We start from the raw sequence: 12615 nt of genomic DNA, 5'->3' as shown, positions 1-12615 counted from the left end.
GAAGCCAGCCGCCATGTAAACATCACATCACATCACATCACACACATCAAAGCAAAAAGATCATATCAATTAATTTTATCAAATTCATATTACACGTTCATGCTACTGTTATTATTTGCCCAGCCCAATTTCACCACTCTTGTACATCCCGTATACTTCAACTCTCGACCATTAATAATGCCTTCAGTATCTCCAGCATATTCCTTTCTGTAAATATGGTTTAATATCCTTCGATTTCTTCATTTGTTCTCCACCGACACAGAACATTATCTGTAATTCACATATTTACTCCATGCGCGTTTATTGTGTCTCAACTCTCGCATATGATACACAAACTCTTTAGCCCCTATCCTAATAATTTCCTATTTCGCATCTCCCTCATCAACAAGACACAGGAGCCGAAGCAATTACCCCTTTTTATTTTTTACTCCTGAAGAAGTGCATTTTCTTTTTCTTCTCTTTCCCATCTTCACCCTTCTTCTTCTCTAATTTTCCAGAAGAATGTCCTGCTGCATCTCCTGTCCCGTTTAGAGACATCTGTTGCATTCCCGCAGTCAAATGCCCACCATCTGGACTCTTCATTGGCGGGGTCGGAGCTCCTGGGCTTCTTGGAGGTCTCACGCCTCCTGGGGCATGATTTGGTCCACTTGGTAGTCCGAGTCCTACTTGCGCAGCGGGTGGAGCTGGAGGAGGATCATTGGCTATGAAAAGATAGGCCGGAGCTTTAGGTTTTGGTCTGTCAATTGGTAGATCTAGTTGCTTCCTGCTGGCGGTTAAATCACCGACTTGCTTTAGGAACAAGTTTGGATTGAGCATGTGAGAGGTCGCTAAAAACACATCTTTGTTGCAATCTTTCGAAATTCCATAGCAAGCTCTTGCTTCGGAGTAAGTAGCTCCACCAGCTATGAAAACAATGATTCTTTGCATGTTATCTGGTGTGGTACTCCGTCCACGAGCCCATGTAGGCTTCGCACTACGAAGTGAAGCTTGTGATTGAAAAGCCATGTCTTCGGATGGATCAGTGGGGGGTTTTGTATAAGGGAAAATAGACGGATCTAGGGTTCCTTTGGTTATTTCTTCGAGACTACGTTGTAGATTGGTTTCATATCGGGACAGAGCAAGCTCTTCGTTGATGATGGTGGGTATAGGTTTCGGCGGAAATAATGGGGCTGGTGAAGCTTTGCTCTTATCTGTAAGTTTCTTGGTGGTGTGTACCCCTAGTAATTCTAGGTTAAGAATTTCGTTCATTTCTGAGAGAGGAAGTCCTGAGTGATGTAGAAGACGTTCTATATCTTCCACAATTAATCCATCTCGGAATATGACGTAAAGTATAATAAGCCTTAACCTCTCCTTGGGAGCAACAGCTGGATTATCTAATAAACGAATGACTTGTGCACCCATCTCCTTAGGCTTCCGGTAATCTTCGTCGAGTCCTGTGGCTAGTGTTTGTTCCGCTAATGCAATATCGGGGAGCTCGTGGTGTTGAAAGATATTCATACATTCTTGTGCCATATTCAAATGTAAAGAGTATGCTTCCTTCATCTCCTGAAATTGTGGCAATCCTGCTAACATATCCTTGATCTGATTTATACTGACATTTTCCGCATCTTGGTTAGCAAAATGTGGATTGTCTGCGATGAACTTTTTGAAATCGCTCATTAATTTTTCGATAGTTTTACTCATATGCTGATGCCTATTTTCTACCCATATCTTGTCTTTCTCACCAATTTCCATTTCTTTCTGTTCTTCTTGTGCAGTTCCTTCATTCAATATAGTTGTATATGTAACTTTCTCGTGGTCTTTGATTGGAAGGAGGTCGTGTGCCATGGCTTGATATGTAAATTCGTGTAGTAATGGTGCTAATATATCCATTGACCTATCCGTTATGAGGAGAACACCTTGAGGTCGATTAGATGGCGGTGGGAAACTGGGGTTATATTGCTGGTATGCATCGAGCTCCTCCTGAACAAATCGAGCTAAATGAGAACATAAGACTGCTGCTTCATGTGTAGGATTTTTAGGTCTGTAATATCGTATTTTTGGGGATTCCCCTAGGGATACGCAAATTCCAGTAATCTATTAATCGAATCAGTCCCAAACCTGGAGTTCATGCCATTCAGTGAATCCTACCTTTTGCGCTAGAAGTTGCATATGGTCGCGCACCAAAGGGGCACATGCTGGGTGAAATAAAATAGGAAAACTCCAAGGATCTCTGAAGGTAATTAAATGCGACTCGCGGGGGTAATAATCTATGGACAAAGTTTCCCAGCCGGCTAGTTGTTCTTGTGCTTGTTTAGAGGAATCGATACGCCGGCGCATCGTTGGATCGAGAAGGGCAACCCATACTAGGAATGATTTGCGATATCTTCGACGTTCGAAGTCTGCCAACAAACAGTCGACAACATGTGGCTCTGGTGATAGGAGATATATAGCATCCATGCCAGGGTTCATTTCCCTCCGGCTTTCCAGTATTTCCACGTCTGCGGTATGTTTAGTAAAGCCCAATCAACCCGCGTAAATCGACATACTGGCGATGTTCTCGTTGAGAATGTCATCTTCCTTAAGGACATTATACACTATCCTCTTAGTCGCCTCGTCTATAACCAGTACTTTCCACTACTAATGTTTCAGCATATATTTGGCCCCGGATTAAGAAAACATACGTCGCCTCGAGTGATAGACTTTATGGCATCCAAAATAGCTATAACTCATGGTCAGCTTTACACATTCCTTGAGATTCGCAAAGTCGAGCTTACCCTGGCGCTGTTCATCAATGGCCGACACCCCCATGATGGGCGGTGTATGACAGTTGGTGTAAGCCTTTTCGAAGTATTGTTGAGCAGTTTAAGTGTTGAAAATAACAAATGTTTATCTTCAGTATCGAATAAGTAGCACAAAGTGATTTATTGTGTATTCTTGTGGTTATTTGGTTGAAAGGGAGTTTGATTATTGGCGGGGTCATGTTCAGATTGGAAACGGAAACATGATGGCTGTTTCGTGAGGCGGCCGCTTATGCGCTAGCTCCTGAGTGAAGACAGCAATAGTATGGGAAGACCCAAGCTCAGTCCAAGCTACGACGACATGTTGTTTGATATAGATTCAAAATGTCTCAATGTGATTATCACAATTACAGCCCAAAATGAATGTTTCGAGCACCTCTATCTATGTCTATTATTGATGAGTCGGTTCTATGATTAAGTGCTCATAGAGTCATAGTAATGCTATATTAAAGTTCGTTCGCCCCTATATATGTATATATGACCGCTCGTCCAGGGCAAAGGGTGGATCATAATACTCTTCCATTCTTCTAAATACCTGGGAATTACTGAAATTTCAGATTCCATCATGTAACTTTCTGTATGTTTCTTCTCGAAGAAGAGGCGGATCTTCGATATCAATGCACGGTACCCACGGCTGTGCCGGGAACATCCAGGAGACATTGAAGGGAAACAATGCAACCTGGTTTTTTGCGATTTGCGAGTGTACAAATTAAACTACAAAATCTTTTTTAAGATATGCGCGTCTAATGCCCGCCTCACCGGAGTGCTAGTTTGTTGAACCCAACTTGTTTGGGGCTGGGAATGGCGAGGGCACTTATCTGTCTGCCAGATATAGTTATCTCTATCTATTGGGAACAGTAACTCTGGTGGAAATCATGATAGTCAGTAACTAGGCTTTGTGGGAACAGACATAATTATCAAAGGCTGGACTCGGGATATCATCTTAACGTGGATGTTAGCAGCTAGGTTTTGTGGGAATAGACATAACAGTCAAACCGGGCTCGGGATATCATCTCGATCTGAAGATATATCCGCACAAATTCAGGCTGTCCTGAGTATTAAACCTATGAGACAATCCGGACGCTGAACCTATAAATTGAAGGACATCATATCCTATCTAGACCTGAAAACCCTTCAGCCGTCGAATTTAAGCTCGGAGGCCATTCTCAATTTGTGCAGACCAGAGCTCGACAGCGAAAGAATTCTTGGTTCTTTAAATCGATTTCAAATATCGGATCTATTATATGTGCTGGATGCAATTGAAATGTTAAATGCATGCATTGCATTGATCTCATCTGAATCACTCAGTCTGTGGCATGATAAATCGTGTTGGAACGCTTTACAGTTTCTCAAACAGTGGAATATTGGATACAACAAGAAAAGAAGAATCCAATAAACATAGATTAACAACTATTTTCCATAAATCACACCTAACCCAACCTACGCTTTTACTAGCTCATAAAGTCAAATACCCCTAAAACTCAACCTCAAGCCTAATTTCACCATCCAAACCAGTTATCTCAATGAATTCCTCCACCAACATCATATCATCATACAACTAACAAGTAACAAACCATACTCCTTCCACCCATTCCATCAAACCTCCCTCCTCAATATCATGCTCCCAGTCCAACCCATAAATTAAATGCCGCCAATAAACATGACTCTTCTTAGCTCCTCTCCAACTTCGACAGTTCCACAATGCACATACATACACTACCAAATCTACAACAACTCGCTAATCCCTCTATGCTTGCCTTCGTCAGGAAAGAAACTAAACACCAAATCACAGGCGGGCGACGCCACGCTACGCTACGATACCATCATTCTACACACTCAATTCAATACCTTTGATCAACACAAATGATATAGTTCATAATGATTCAAATACTTAGCTCGAGGCCTCTGGATTCGAGATATCGTTCTTTAGTTCATTCATTGCTGCATTGTTGGGTGTATATATTCTTGCTTTGTACACTATGTAGATAAAATGATTATACCCTGCTTGGATGATATCGGTCATGCACGAAGACACCGCATGCCATCACACATTATCACAATAAGATTCAGAGATTGAACAAGATTGTATACAGCTCGCCGTGGTTCAACGTGTTTGAATTGTCACTCTCGCGAGAGTAAATCCTCTCCACAAATATCGCTAGCTAATATGAGGGGACCTTGGTATCGAGCAATAAACAAGAGCACACGATCGACGCCAACCATTCGCCCTGTTTGCACTGCTCTTCTCAACGCATAAACGCATCCAACTAACAGTTACCAATGTTATCCCTCCATTGATTGTCTAGGTGGCCAATACTCAAGGTCAAGAGATACACTAGAAACATACTTTTACGGCCACCATCGATAATCATTCGTTCTTATCCCTTCTTACCCGTCCATTTCCGGTGCTGCTCACTACCCCCAAGACCTATGCTTCATGTGACTTTGATTTTACCAAACGTGTCTGAATTACTGGCGTCTGTAGGCACCTTGTGGAGGAGGTGGTCCACGAGCATCGAAAGGGAATGCCGGCATACCTTCCGCGGAGAATGGAGACATAACAGGCGGCAGGAAGCCTGGCGGCGGGCCATTGAAGTAGGCAGGGTTAAATGGCATATTTCGAGGTCCCGCTAATGCCTCTGGAGGCGGAAAATTATTCATTGAGCCAGCCATCTGGAAACCCGGTGGGAGTATTTGTTGGGGCATTTGCATAGGACGTGGGACGTTTCCGGCTAGACCTGGAGGAGCCGCTGGACGGAATTGCTGAGGGGGAGGGTGTTGAGAGGAAGGTTGTCCCGGCCAACCTTGCTGTAATTGCTCCAGACCCGGAGGTGGTCGGGGAAGAATGTGTGTAGGTTGAGGTCGAGAATTGTCATGCTGAGGAGGGGGTCCACCCCGATAGATAGGTTCATCAAAAAATCCAGGTGGCCGACGCTGGGGATTTCCTCGCTCGCGCTGAGCTTGCAATTCTTGCTCCCGCTCCAATTGTTGTTGTTGGTGTTGTAATTGACGACTAGGCTGCTGTCTAGGAGGATGACCAAGAATAATCTGTTCCGTTCTTTGAGGCTCTGGGGCTGCCTGTGCATCTCTCATCAAGCTCATGAGAAATGCAGTTTGTTCAGACCGAGGCTGTTCACCTCTGAAAGAGGATTGGCTGATAGCATGTTGGCGCTGGTTGACCAAATGATGTAGCATTTCTTCAGGGCGCACAGTTGGTTGGCTACCTGCCTGTTCACGTTGGGCGCTTAGATCATGTAGGTTGTGGGCATATGAGTGAGCATTCGATCTCAACTCATCATGACGATCTGGAAGGTGTTGGAGCGTTGGGTCGCGACCTTCAAAAGGCGTCCCTGGTTGCTTTTCTTGCGAGGGAGGTTTGGACTGCATCATGGGATTCGCGGGGGGAGTTCCGCTGGATTGTAGCATTGCAAGTATCATTGGCATTGCTTCCTTGTCAGCCGGAGATTGAGCATTGTTGTTCAAACTTTCAAGTCTGTAAGATGCTTTTGGTATAGCTGTCTGTGGTTCGACTTTGCGCGAAGGCTCCTCTTGTTGAAAAAATTTGTTGAACCTAGAAGTTTTGCCTCCAGGTGCTGCAGACACAGCAGATTTCACCATGTGTTCCGTACCCACCTCAAACTGCGAAGCAAGACCGGTATCATTATTTGGCGGAGCCCACAGACGGAAGAATCCATCTTCATTAGTACCGGTATCAAGTGGTGCAAGGATTTTAGCCTTCTGTACGTCAGGGAAAGGAGTGTGCTCGTCAACTTTAGGTTGTGTGACTTCTTCCACCACTGTATCACTAACACCGGGTTTGTTCTTGGAATGCATTGCCTCTTTCCATTTCTGCATATCCTCTGCTGTATGTTTGCGACTATTGTTAGCAGTCGATATTTGCGATTTCTGGTGGTCATTCCGTTGAGAGATTTGGATAGTTTTGTCTTCTGCTGCCCACTCCGGAAGAGAGCGATTATTATCGTCATGGTCTCTGTCCCTGTCTGCCCAGCGTCGGTCGCCCTTGTCTCTATCCCCGCGGTTATCAGAATCCTTCTCTCGCCAGCTCTTATGTCGATTGTCGAACCTCTCTGCATTCGCAATGCGCTCCCGGGACGTCGGTGGCCCGTCGTTGTTTTCTCGAAGCCAGGAAGGTTCTGTTCTTCCCCTACCATTTGCAGTTCTGCGATTATTCTCCTGTTCATGGTTCTTATCCTTGTCACGGGAGAAATTTTCAAATCCTCTCGGTCTTTCCTTCGCATCCCGGTCGTCTCGATCCTTGAATCGTTTCTCTTCTCGATGTCTCTCCCCACCCATACGTCCCGTAAAACGCTCAGCTCCTTCGGTACCAAAGCTCTTTCGAGGCTTTACCTCCATCCAACCCTCAGGGTCAACACCATCACCAGGCTTGGGTCGCAGCATGTCACGGCGGGGACGATCGTCGCTATCATCGATTTTGGTACGATAGCTGAGTTTGCTTTGTGACTCGCTCTCGCGGAGGGCAGGTCGATCTGGAGAATCTATACCTTTAATTGCATTACGTGCAGGGTTGGCAGACGAAAAGGTAGTTCTGGTGGGCACAAGTTGAATATTCTCAGGGTCTGTCGCATGTCAGTACAAAAGAACAAGCATTGAAGCAAAGATGCTAGATTATTGGCACACATACTTGCATTATTTCGTGCTCTTCGGTTTGTGTGTTCTAGGAGCGGATTTGCATCACGATCTCTAGTTCTGTCAGATATCCTGGTAGAATTGTTTCGATTCGCATCAGGTGTTTGTCTGAAAATAGTCAATATACCGAGTATCATGGCTAGAGCTTCTTGTAACAAACCCCATCCATTCTGCGGTAGACAGTAGACCAGCAGGTTTCACAACCAATGGTGAATCTCGCAGAAATAACAACTCGTCCCTCGTGTACTGACGACCTCCACCTGTATTGGGAGCCATTCTATTACGTTGTTCCAACCGTCTTGTGAACTGTTCCGATGCTTGGGTTGTATGTAATGAGTGAACGGGTTGTTGACTCGGTTGCGAATATCTAGCTTCCGGCGATGTTGTAGAGTTTGTTGGTTGTGGGCAGGTGTGGACTTGTTCTATGTTTTATATTGGAGGCTGTAGGATGTAAGTGTGAGCACAAAGGCTTGACAGACGAGCTTAGCGCATCTACCCAGGTAGGCGCAAAGCTCTATGGTCGTGATTGTTTTAATTTTGTAGTTTGTGAGAGAAAAGTTGAGGTAGGGGTTGTGGTGATTTGTTTGGTACGGCGAGGAGGGGTTTGAAATGAGACTTTCCAGGAAGGTTTTGGCTCTTTCAATAAGTATGCGCAATAGATCTGCCTGAATTACTGTTCTTGTTTCCGGTTCTTTTGTGTGAGTAATTTAACTTTATGTCATTTGTTTTGACTGTTTGAAGTTGAGATTTAAGGTCTTCCGTTTGCTCGTTGCAAGTCGTTGGAAGTGTTGATGTGCCACAAAGGCAGGTTCCGCCTGTCTTAGCGTTCTTCAGCCTCGGTGCGGCGCAGGCTCCCCTATATAAAAGGAGGGGCCATTCGCCAGTCATCACGTGGCGGTTCATAACGATAGGTAGCATGATGCTAGATATCGGCCTTACAACTTAATTATATTGCAAAATCACCTTGGAAACAAGCTTGATCATATAGATTTCGTGCTCTCGAGGTGTCAAGGTTTTAAGTTGATATGGAAGCTTATGATATCTGAATTTAGTGTTATCTCCTAGCAGTTGTGTCGTACGACTAGGTAAGCAATGTTTGGCACGTTGGAAATGAAAAGCATCATAAGATAAGATTCAATATTTAGGGTATCTCCAGTCACATCCATCCTTACTAGGTACTTGCTAACTTGCATTGCTCTCCTGACTATTCAGCACTTTGCGCCTTCTCCCCCTTCTTCCAGCCTTCAATTCTTTGCGTATCACTTGAGTCAATGATTCTTTGCATTAACACCTTCAAAGGCGTACCTCCCCCTAAGGCAACCTGCACCTCTACCCAAGTCATGCTACTAAACCTGGTAATAAGTGTGGTACTTCCTCCTTCAATCGTGGTTGCACGAAACAATAGCTTGAGAATTTTTTCTTGTAGCCCTTGTGCGATATATGGATTGTTGTATAACGAGAATAACTTCTCAAAAACTCTACGTTTTCGGAATATACCCATATCCATTGGCGTTCGAAGACCAACAAGCATAAAATCAAGAAGCCAAGAGACCTCAGAGTAGTGGTGATCATCGAGACTCGGCGACTCCTCGAGAACCTTGTACATCAAAGGTATCTTGTCAATTTGCCAGGTTGGTCCCTGAGCAAGAAACTTGTTGATTTTAGGGTAAAGACAGTGCAGAGGATCGCATAGTACAGCCACGGAGTGCGATGCAAAAGATGAAATGATGGTGGGAAGTGGCTCTCCATTTATGACCTTCTTCGATGTCTCTACTAGCTCACAAAGGAGAAGCCAGACTTGTTCCTTTTCTTCGAATGAAGATTCCTTGAGTTTGGCCGCAATCTTTGATATATTGGTTAAACACTCTTTACGAACACTGAAATGTTCCGACGACAGAAGCATAATTAGTGCCGCAGCATGACCACCTTCGATAACTTCCTCTACATCCTTCGTCACCCATTTCACCAAGGCATTATAGTCTTCCTCCGGCAATACCTCTAGCATCATGGCATCTACTTCATTTTTCTCTTTTACCGAAACTGCACCCTCAGTGGTTTCAGCACCGAGCTTCCCAGTGGCTGTTCGCGGTGGCTGCGGAATTTCTATTTCGTCGACCAATTTTCGAGATTTATCCAAAATCTTTCGGGCTGATGATTTCTCTGGCGTCTCGTCGACCATAGCTTTTGTGATGGATTTTATGGTCCTTTTGTCCTCGCCAATCTTTATCGATGCTGCCAGAAATCGTGCGATGAAATCAGCTACATCTTTGAGAGCATCTGTTCCAGTTTTGACAAGAAATGGCCACTGTTCTGCAACAGAAAGTAGTAATAAACTTATAGCAGATTGCTCTTTTTCGGTGTCGCGGGGGTTTGAAGTAAGTTCTTCAAGAGAAAATATATACTTGATTGGCTTCGCAGCACATCTTGAGACGCAGTCATCTAAGAATTCATAGATCGCTTTGTCGTTAGGTGTGCCTTGAACATCCTTCAGTCTGGCGATAAATGTGTCAAGCGCCGAGACTGTGGTCTCAGTTTGAAAGATTTGGTTTTCTTGGACAACTGAGCTAAGGACGGATCTTAGCTTGAGCAAAGGCACTCCAGAAGGTGCTTCTGCGGACAATTTCAGCATGGCCATGAACGGAGAAACTGAGAGTCCCTCCGCTTTGACGAACCAACGCATTCCTGGTGAAAAATGGGAGAATTGAAACAAGTTTTCCAATTCCATAATTCGCAATGCACGATCTTCTTTAGATAACCCAGTCCTCTCGATAGCTTGCAATGCCTTCGTGAGAGTTTCTGATACGTCAAATTTGGCGTCCAAAGCAACACGTGGTACCACTTCATAATACAGAACTAACAATTTAGTAATTGCTTCTCTTTGCATCAACTCCGTATCTGACAACTTCCGAAACGTGTTGATTACATCCTTGATTGAAGGAACACGTTGGCAAAACTCATCCGTCAACCTCTCAGCAGCCTGAGTCCATATCGATGATGATGCAGCCGCCGCTTCTTCATACATTTTCAAAATTCCACGTATTTTGTTGAATGCAGCTGAAAGAATTTGTATAGCAAAAAAGGCAATTAGATTATGTTGTTGATTTAGACAACGTGTGAATACCTTCTGTGTCAATGGCTGAGGCAATATACTCTCTAGAACAATAGAAGAAGGTGGCGGCAGTCTCGCATACCGTTCTTGGTGCCCAAAATATTTAGGAATCGGAAGTTGCAGAGTAGAAAAGACGAAGGCCGAGTATCCAATCCAGGTCGCGGTGAGTTTAGGATCGAGTGAAAAGGATTTTTTAGTAAAAAAGTAACTTGCAATAAGCTCAGGAGCAGATTCGAGAATGGACAGTAATAGCTCGCTCTGTTTCAAGCTCGACCAAGGCCGGAGATTTTGGATAAATTCAGATAGTATGGTGTTGCGCACTGGAACCTTTTCTGTGAAGCGCTCCATCCACTCAATACTATCTAGTCCTAGGTCAATATGGCCAACGTCTGCGTCGACACCGTGACCTTCGTCAGCATCGACTCCTCTAGGATAGAATCCATTTTGACGGTTGAGAACACCTAGATTTGAGGATGTGCACGCGAGCATGAGAAAGTCATGTGCTATCCCGTCTACCGCTTTCTTCCCTTTTTCGACTTCTTCATCCTCTTGGTCATAGACATACAGTGCTGCTATCCGTCCGAGAGAAGTTGCATTCACAATTTTCGATTTGGCGTCTCTCGGTAGAGCATCGTCCAGTAAAACACTAGATTTCAAAGTCTCCAATATGTCACGTATTACAAAGGGAGGATCGTCTCTTATATCTCTCGTCAAGCCCATAACAATGTCCCTTTGATTGAGCAGTTCGCGTTTCGCATCCGTGGGAAGGAACTTTATGATAGAAAGAAGGAATCGAAGCGCATTGGTCCGGACGGAAGGTTTCCTGCGATCTTCAACTGCATCTCCCGTGTATTTTAAGCTGAGATTTCGTGCTAGGGTCTTGAAAGTGTAGTCTCTTGATCGGAAAACCTGCTTCGCCAAGGCTCCTCCATCGTAGATCGATAATTCTCGAAGGAGTCGCAGAACTGGGGAAATTACGTGCTCTTTGCTCTTATTCGAAGTAAGACCCCGTGCAATCAGTTCTAGTTGACGCTTCTGAAGTATCGTTCTACCTAACCTCAATCCATGCTCAGCCATCTCCAGTATATTAGATAAAGTCTTCAAAAGCAGTGCTAATACAGCTGGAACAGCGGAGAGAAGAGATTCATCGTTTGCCTGCGATGCGAAGCTCCATGTCTGCATAATATCAGACAGGAAGACAGCAGATTTTTCCTCATCATCGGCGGGCTTTTGCGATTCGAGGTATTCTTTAAGAATGATAACTCGGGCTGAGTTATCGGCGTCTTCTACAGAGAAGCTGTCGAGAAAGGCTTTCAAAGATTGTATGCCTGTATTGCTGTTAGCAAGATGCAACTGCGAGATATCAAAGCGTTGCATACCATGTTTTGAACGACCCGAGTCTTGATCAAAAGCTAGAGTCTGCTTCAATTGCCTTGCAGACTGTATATCAACGGAGGTATAAGTAGTTTTGGTAACGGTAGATATCCTTTGGCGCTTCTGGTATGCTTGGTCTCCATCTGCAACGACCTGAGAAGATCTTTTGCTCATTCTCAATGTTTATATGCTTGAAATTTATGATTGGTAAGTTCAATTGTCGATTGCATCGTCCGCGGTCTGGACAATCCTTTTCGTTCTCAAGAATAATTTTCTTGACAGCCTTATCGAAATTTTGATAATCGGTAGAAATAATCACCGAAACATTTAAGGCGCTCTTGAAAGGGTGGCTCTAATGGAACCTTACCAAGTCACAATAAATCTACACCCCAACTTTACAATCCTCGCACTTCCAAGGAATAGCTTTAACATTGATAACATTGATAACATTGATAGTATTGATGATTTGATGCTTTGCACATTCGAGCTTGAGCCAGACAGCCATGGTCTACAAATAATACCGATCTGGTAATTGGCTTTTATTGAGCCAAACTAGCTAATGTCTTCAAATGTCAACACTTTTCCCACTGATCCCGCGACGCGGGAACCAACGAGTCTCTCACCTCCGCCAGGTTAGCAATGGCAGCTCTGAGAATGGGACTGCGTTTACAAGCAGACCAGTCA

General features: G+C 44.3%; 3 protein-coding genes across 3 annotated transcripts; all 3 read right to left on the bottom strand.

Moving 5' to 3' along the window:
• Positions 1-417: 417 nt before the first annotated feature.
• Positions 418-2790, bottom strand: SS1G_08247 (hypothetical protein; the record flags this gene model as incomplete). The annotated part of the gene is made up of 5 exons (XM_001590457.1): positions 418-1962; positions 2131-2480; positions 2529-2559; positions 2664-2701; positions 2757-2790. The coding sequence occupies 5 exons, from the start codon at positions 2788-2790 to the stop codon at positions 418-420; spliced, it is 1998 nt and encodes a 665-aa protein (XP_001590507.1).
• A 2459-nt stretch (positions 2791-5249) lies between these two features.
• On the bottom strand, positions 5250-7724 carry SS1G_08246 (hypothetical protein; the record flags this gene model as incomplete). The annotated part of the gene is made up of 3 exons (XM_001590456.1): positions 5250-7378; positions 7444-7502; positions 7609-7724. 3 exons carry the CDS (start codon positions 7722-7724, stop codon positions 5250-5252), a joined length of 2304 nt encoding a protein of 767 aa, XP_001590506.1.
• A 928-nt stretch (positions 7725-8652) lies between these two features.
• SS1G_08245 (hypothetical protein) lies at positions 8653-12436 on the bottom strand (the record flags this gene model as incomplete). The annotated part of the gene is made up of 3 exons (XM_001590455.1): positions 8653-11885; positions 11937-11997; positions 12320-12436. 3 exons carry the CDS (start codon positions 12434-12436, stop codon positions 8653-8655), a joined length of 3411 nt encoding a protein of 1136 aa, XP_001590505.1.
• Between the last annotated feature and the right edge of the window lie 179 nt (positions 12437-12615).

The sequence above is a fragment of the Sclerotinia sclerotiorum genome, genomic scaffold, assembly GCF_000146945.2.
Source record: "Sclerotinia sclerotiorum 1980 UF-70 scaffold_11 genomic scaffold, whole genome shotgun sequence".
NCBI lineage: Eukaryota > Fungi > Ascomycota > Leotiomycetes > Helotiales > Sclerotiniaceae > Sclerotinia > Sclerotinia sclerotiorum.
This window is presented reverse-complemented; position numbering and strand designations above follow the sequence as displayed.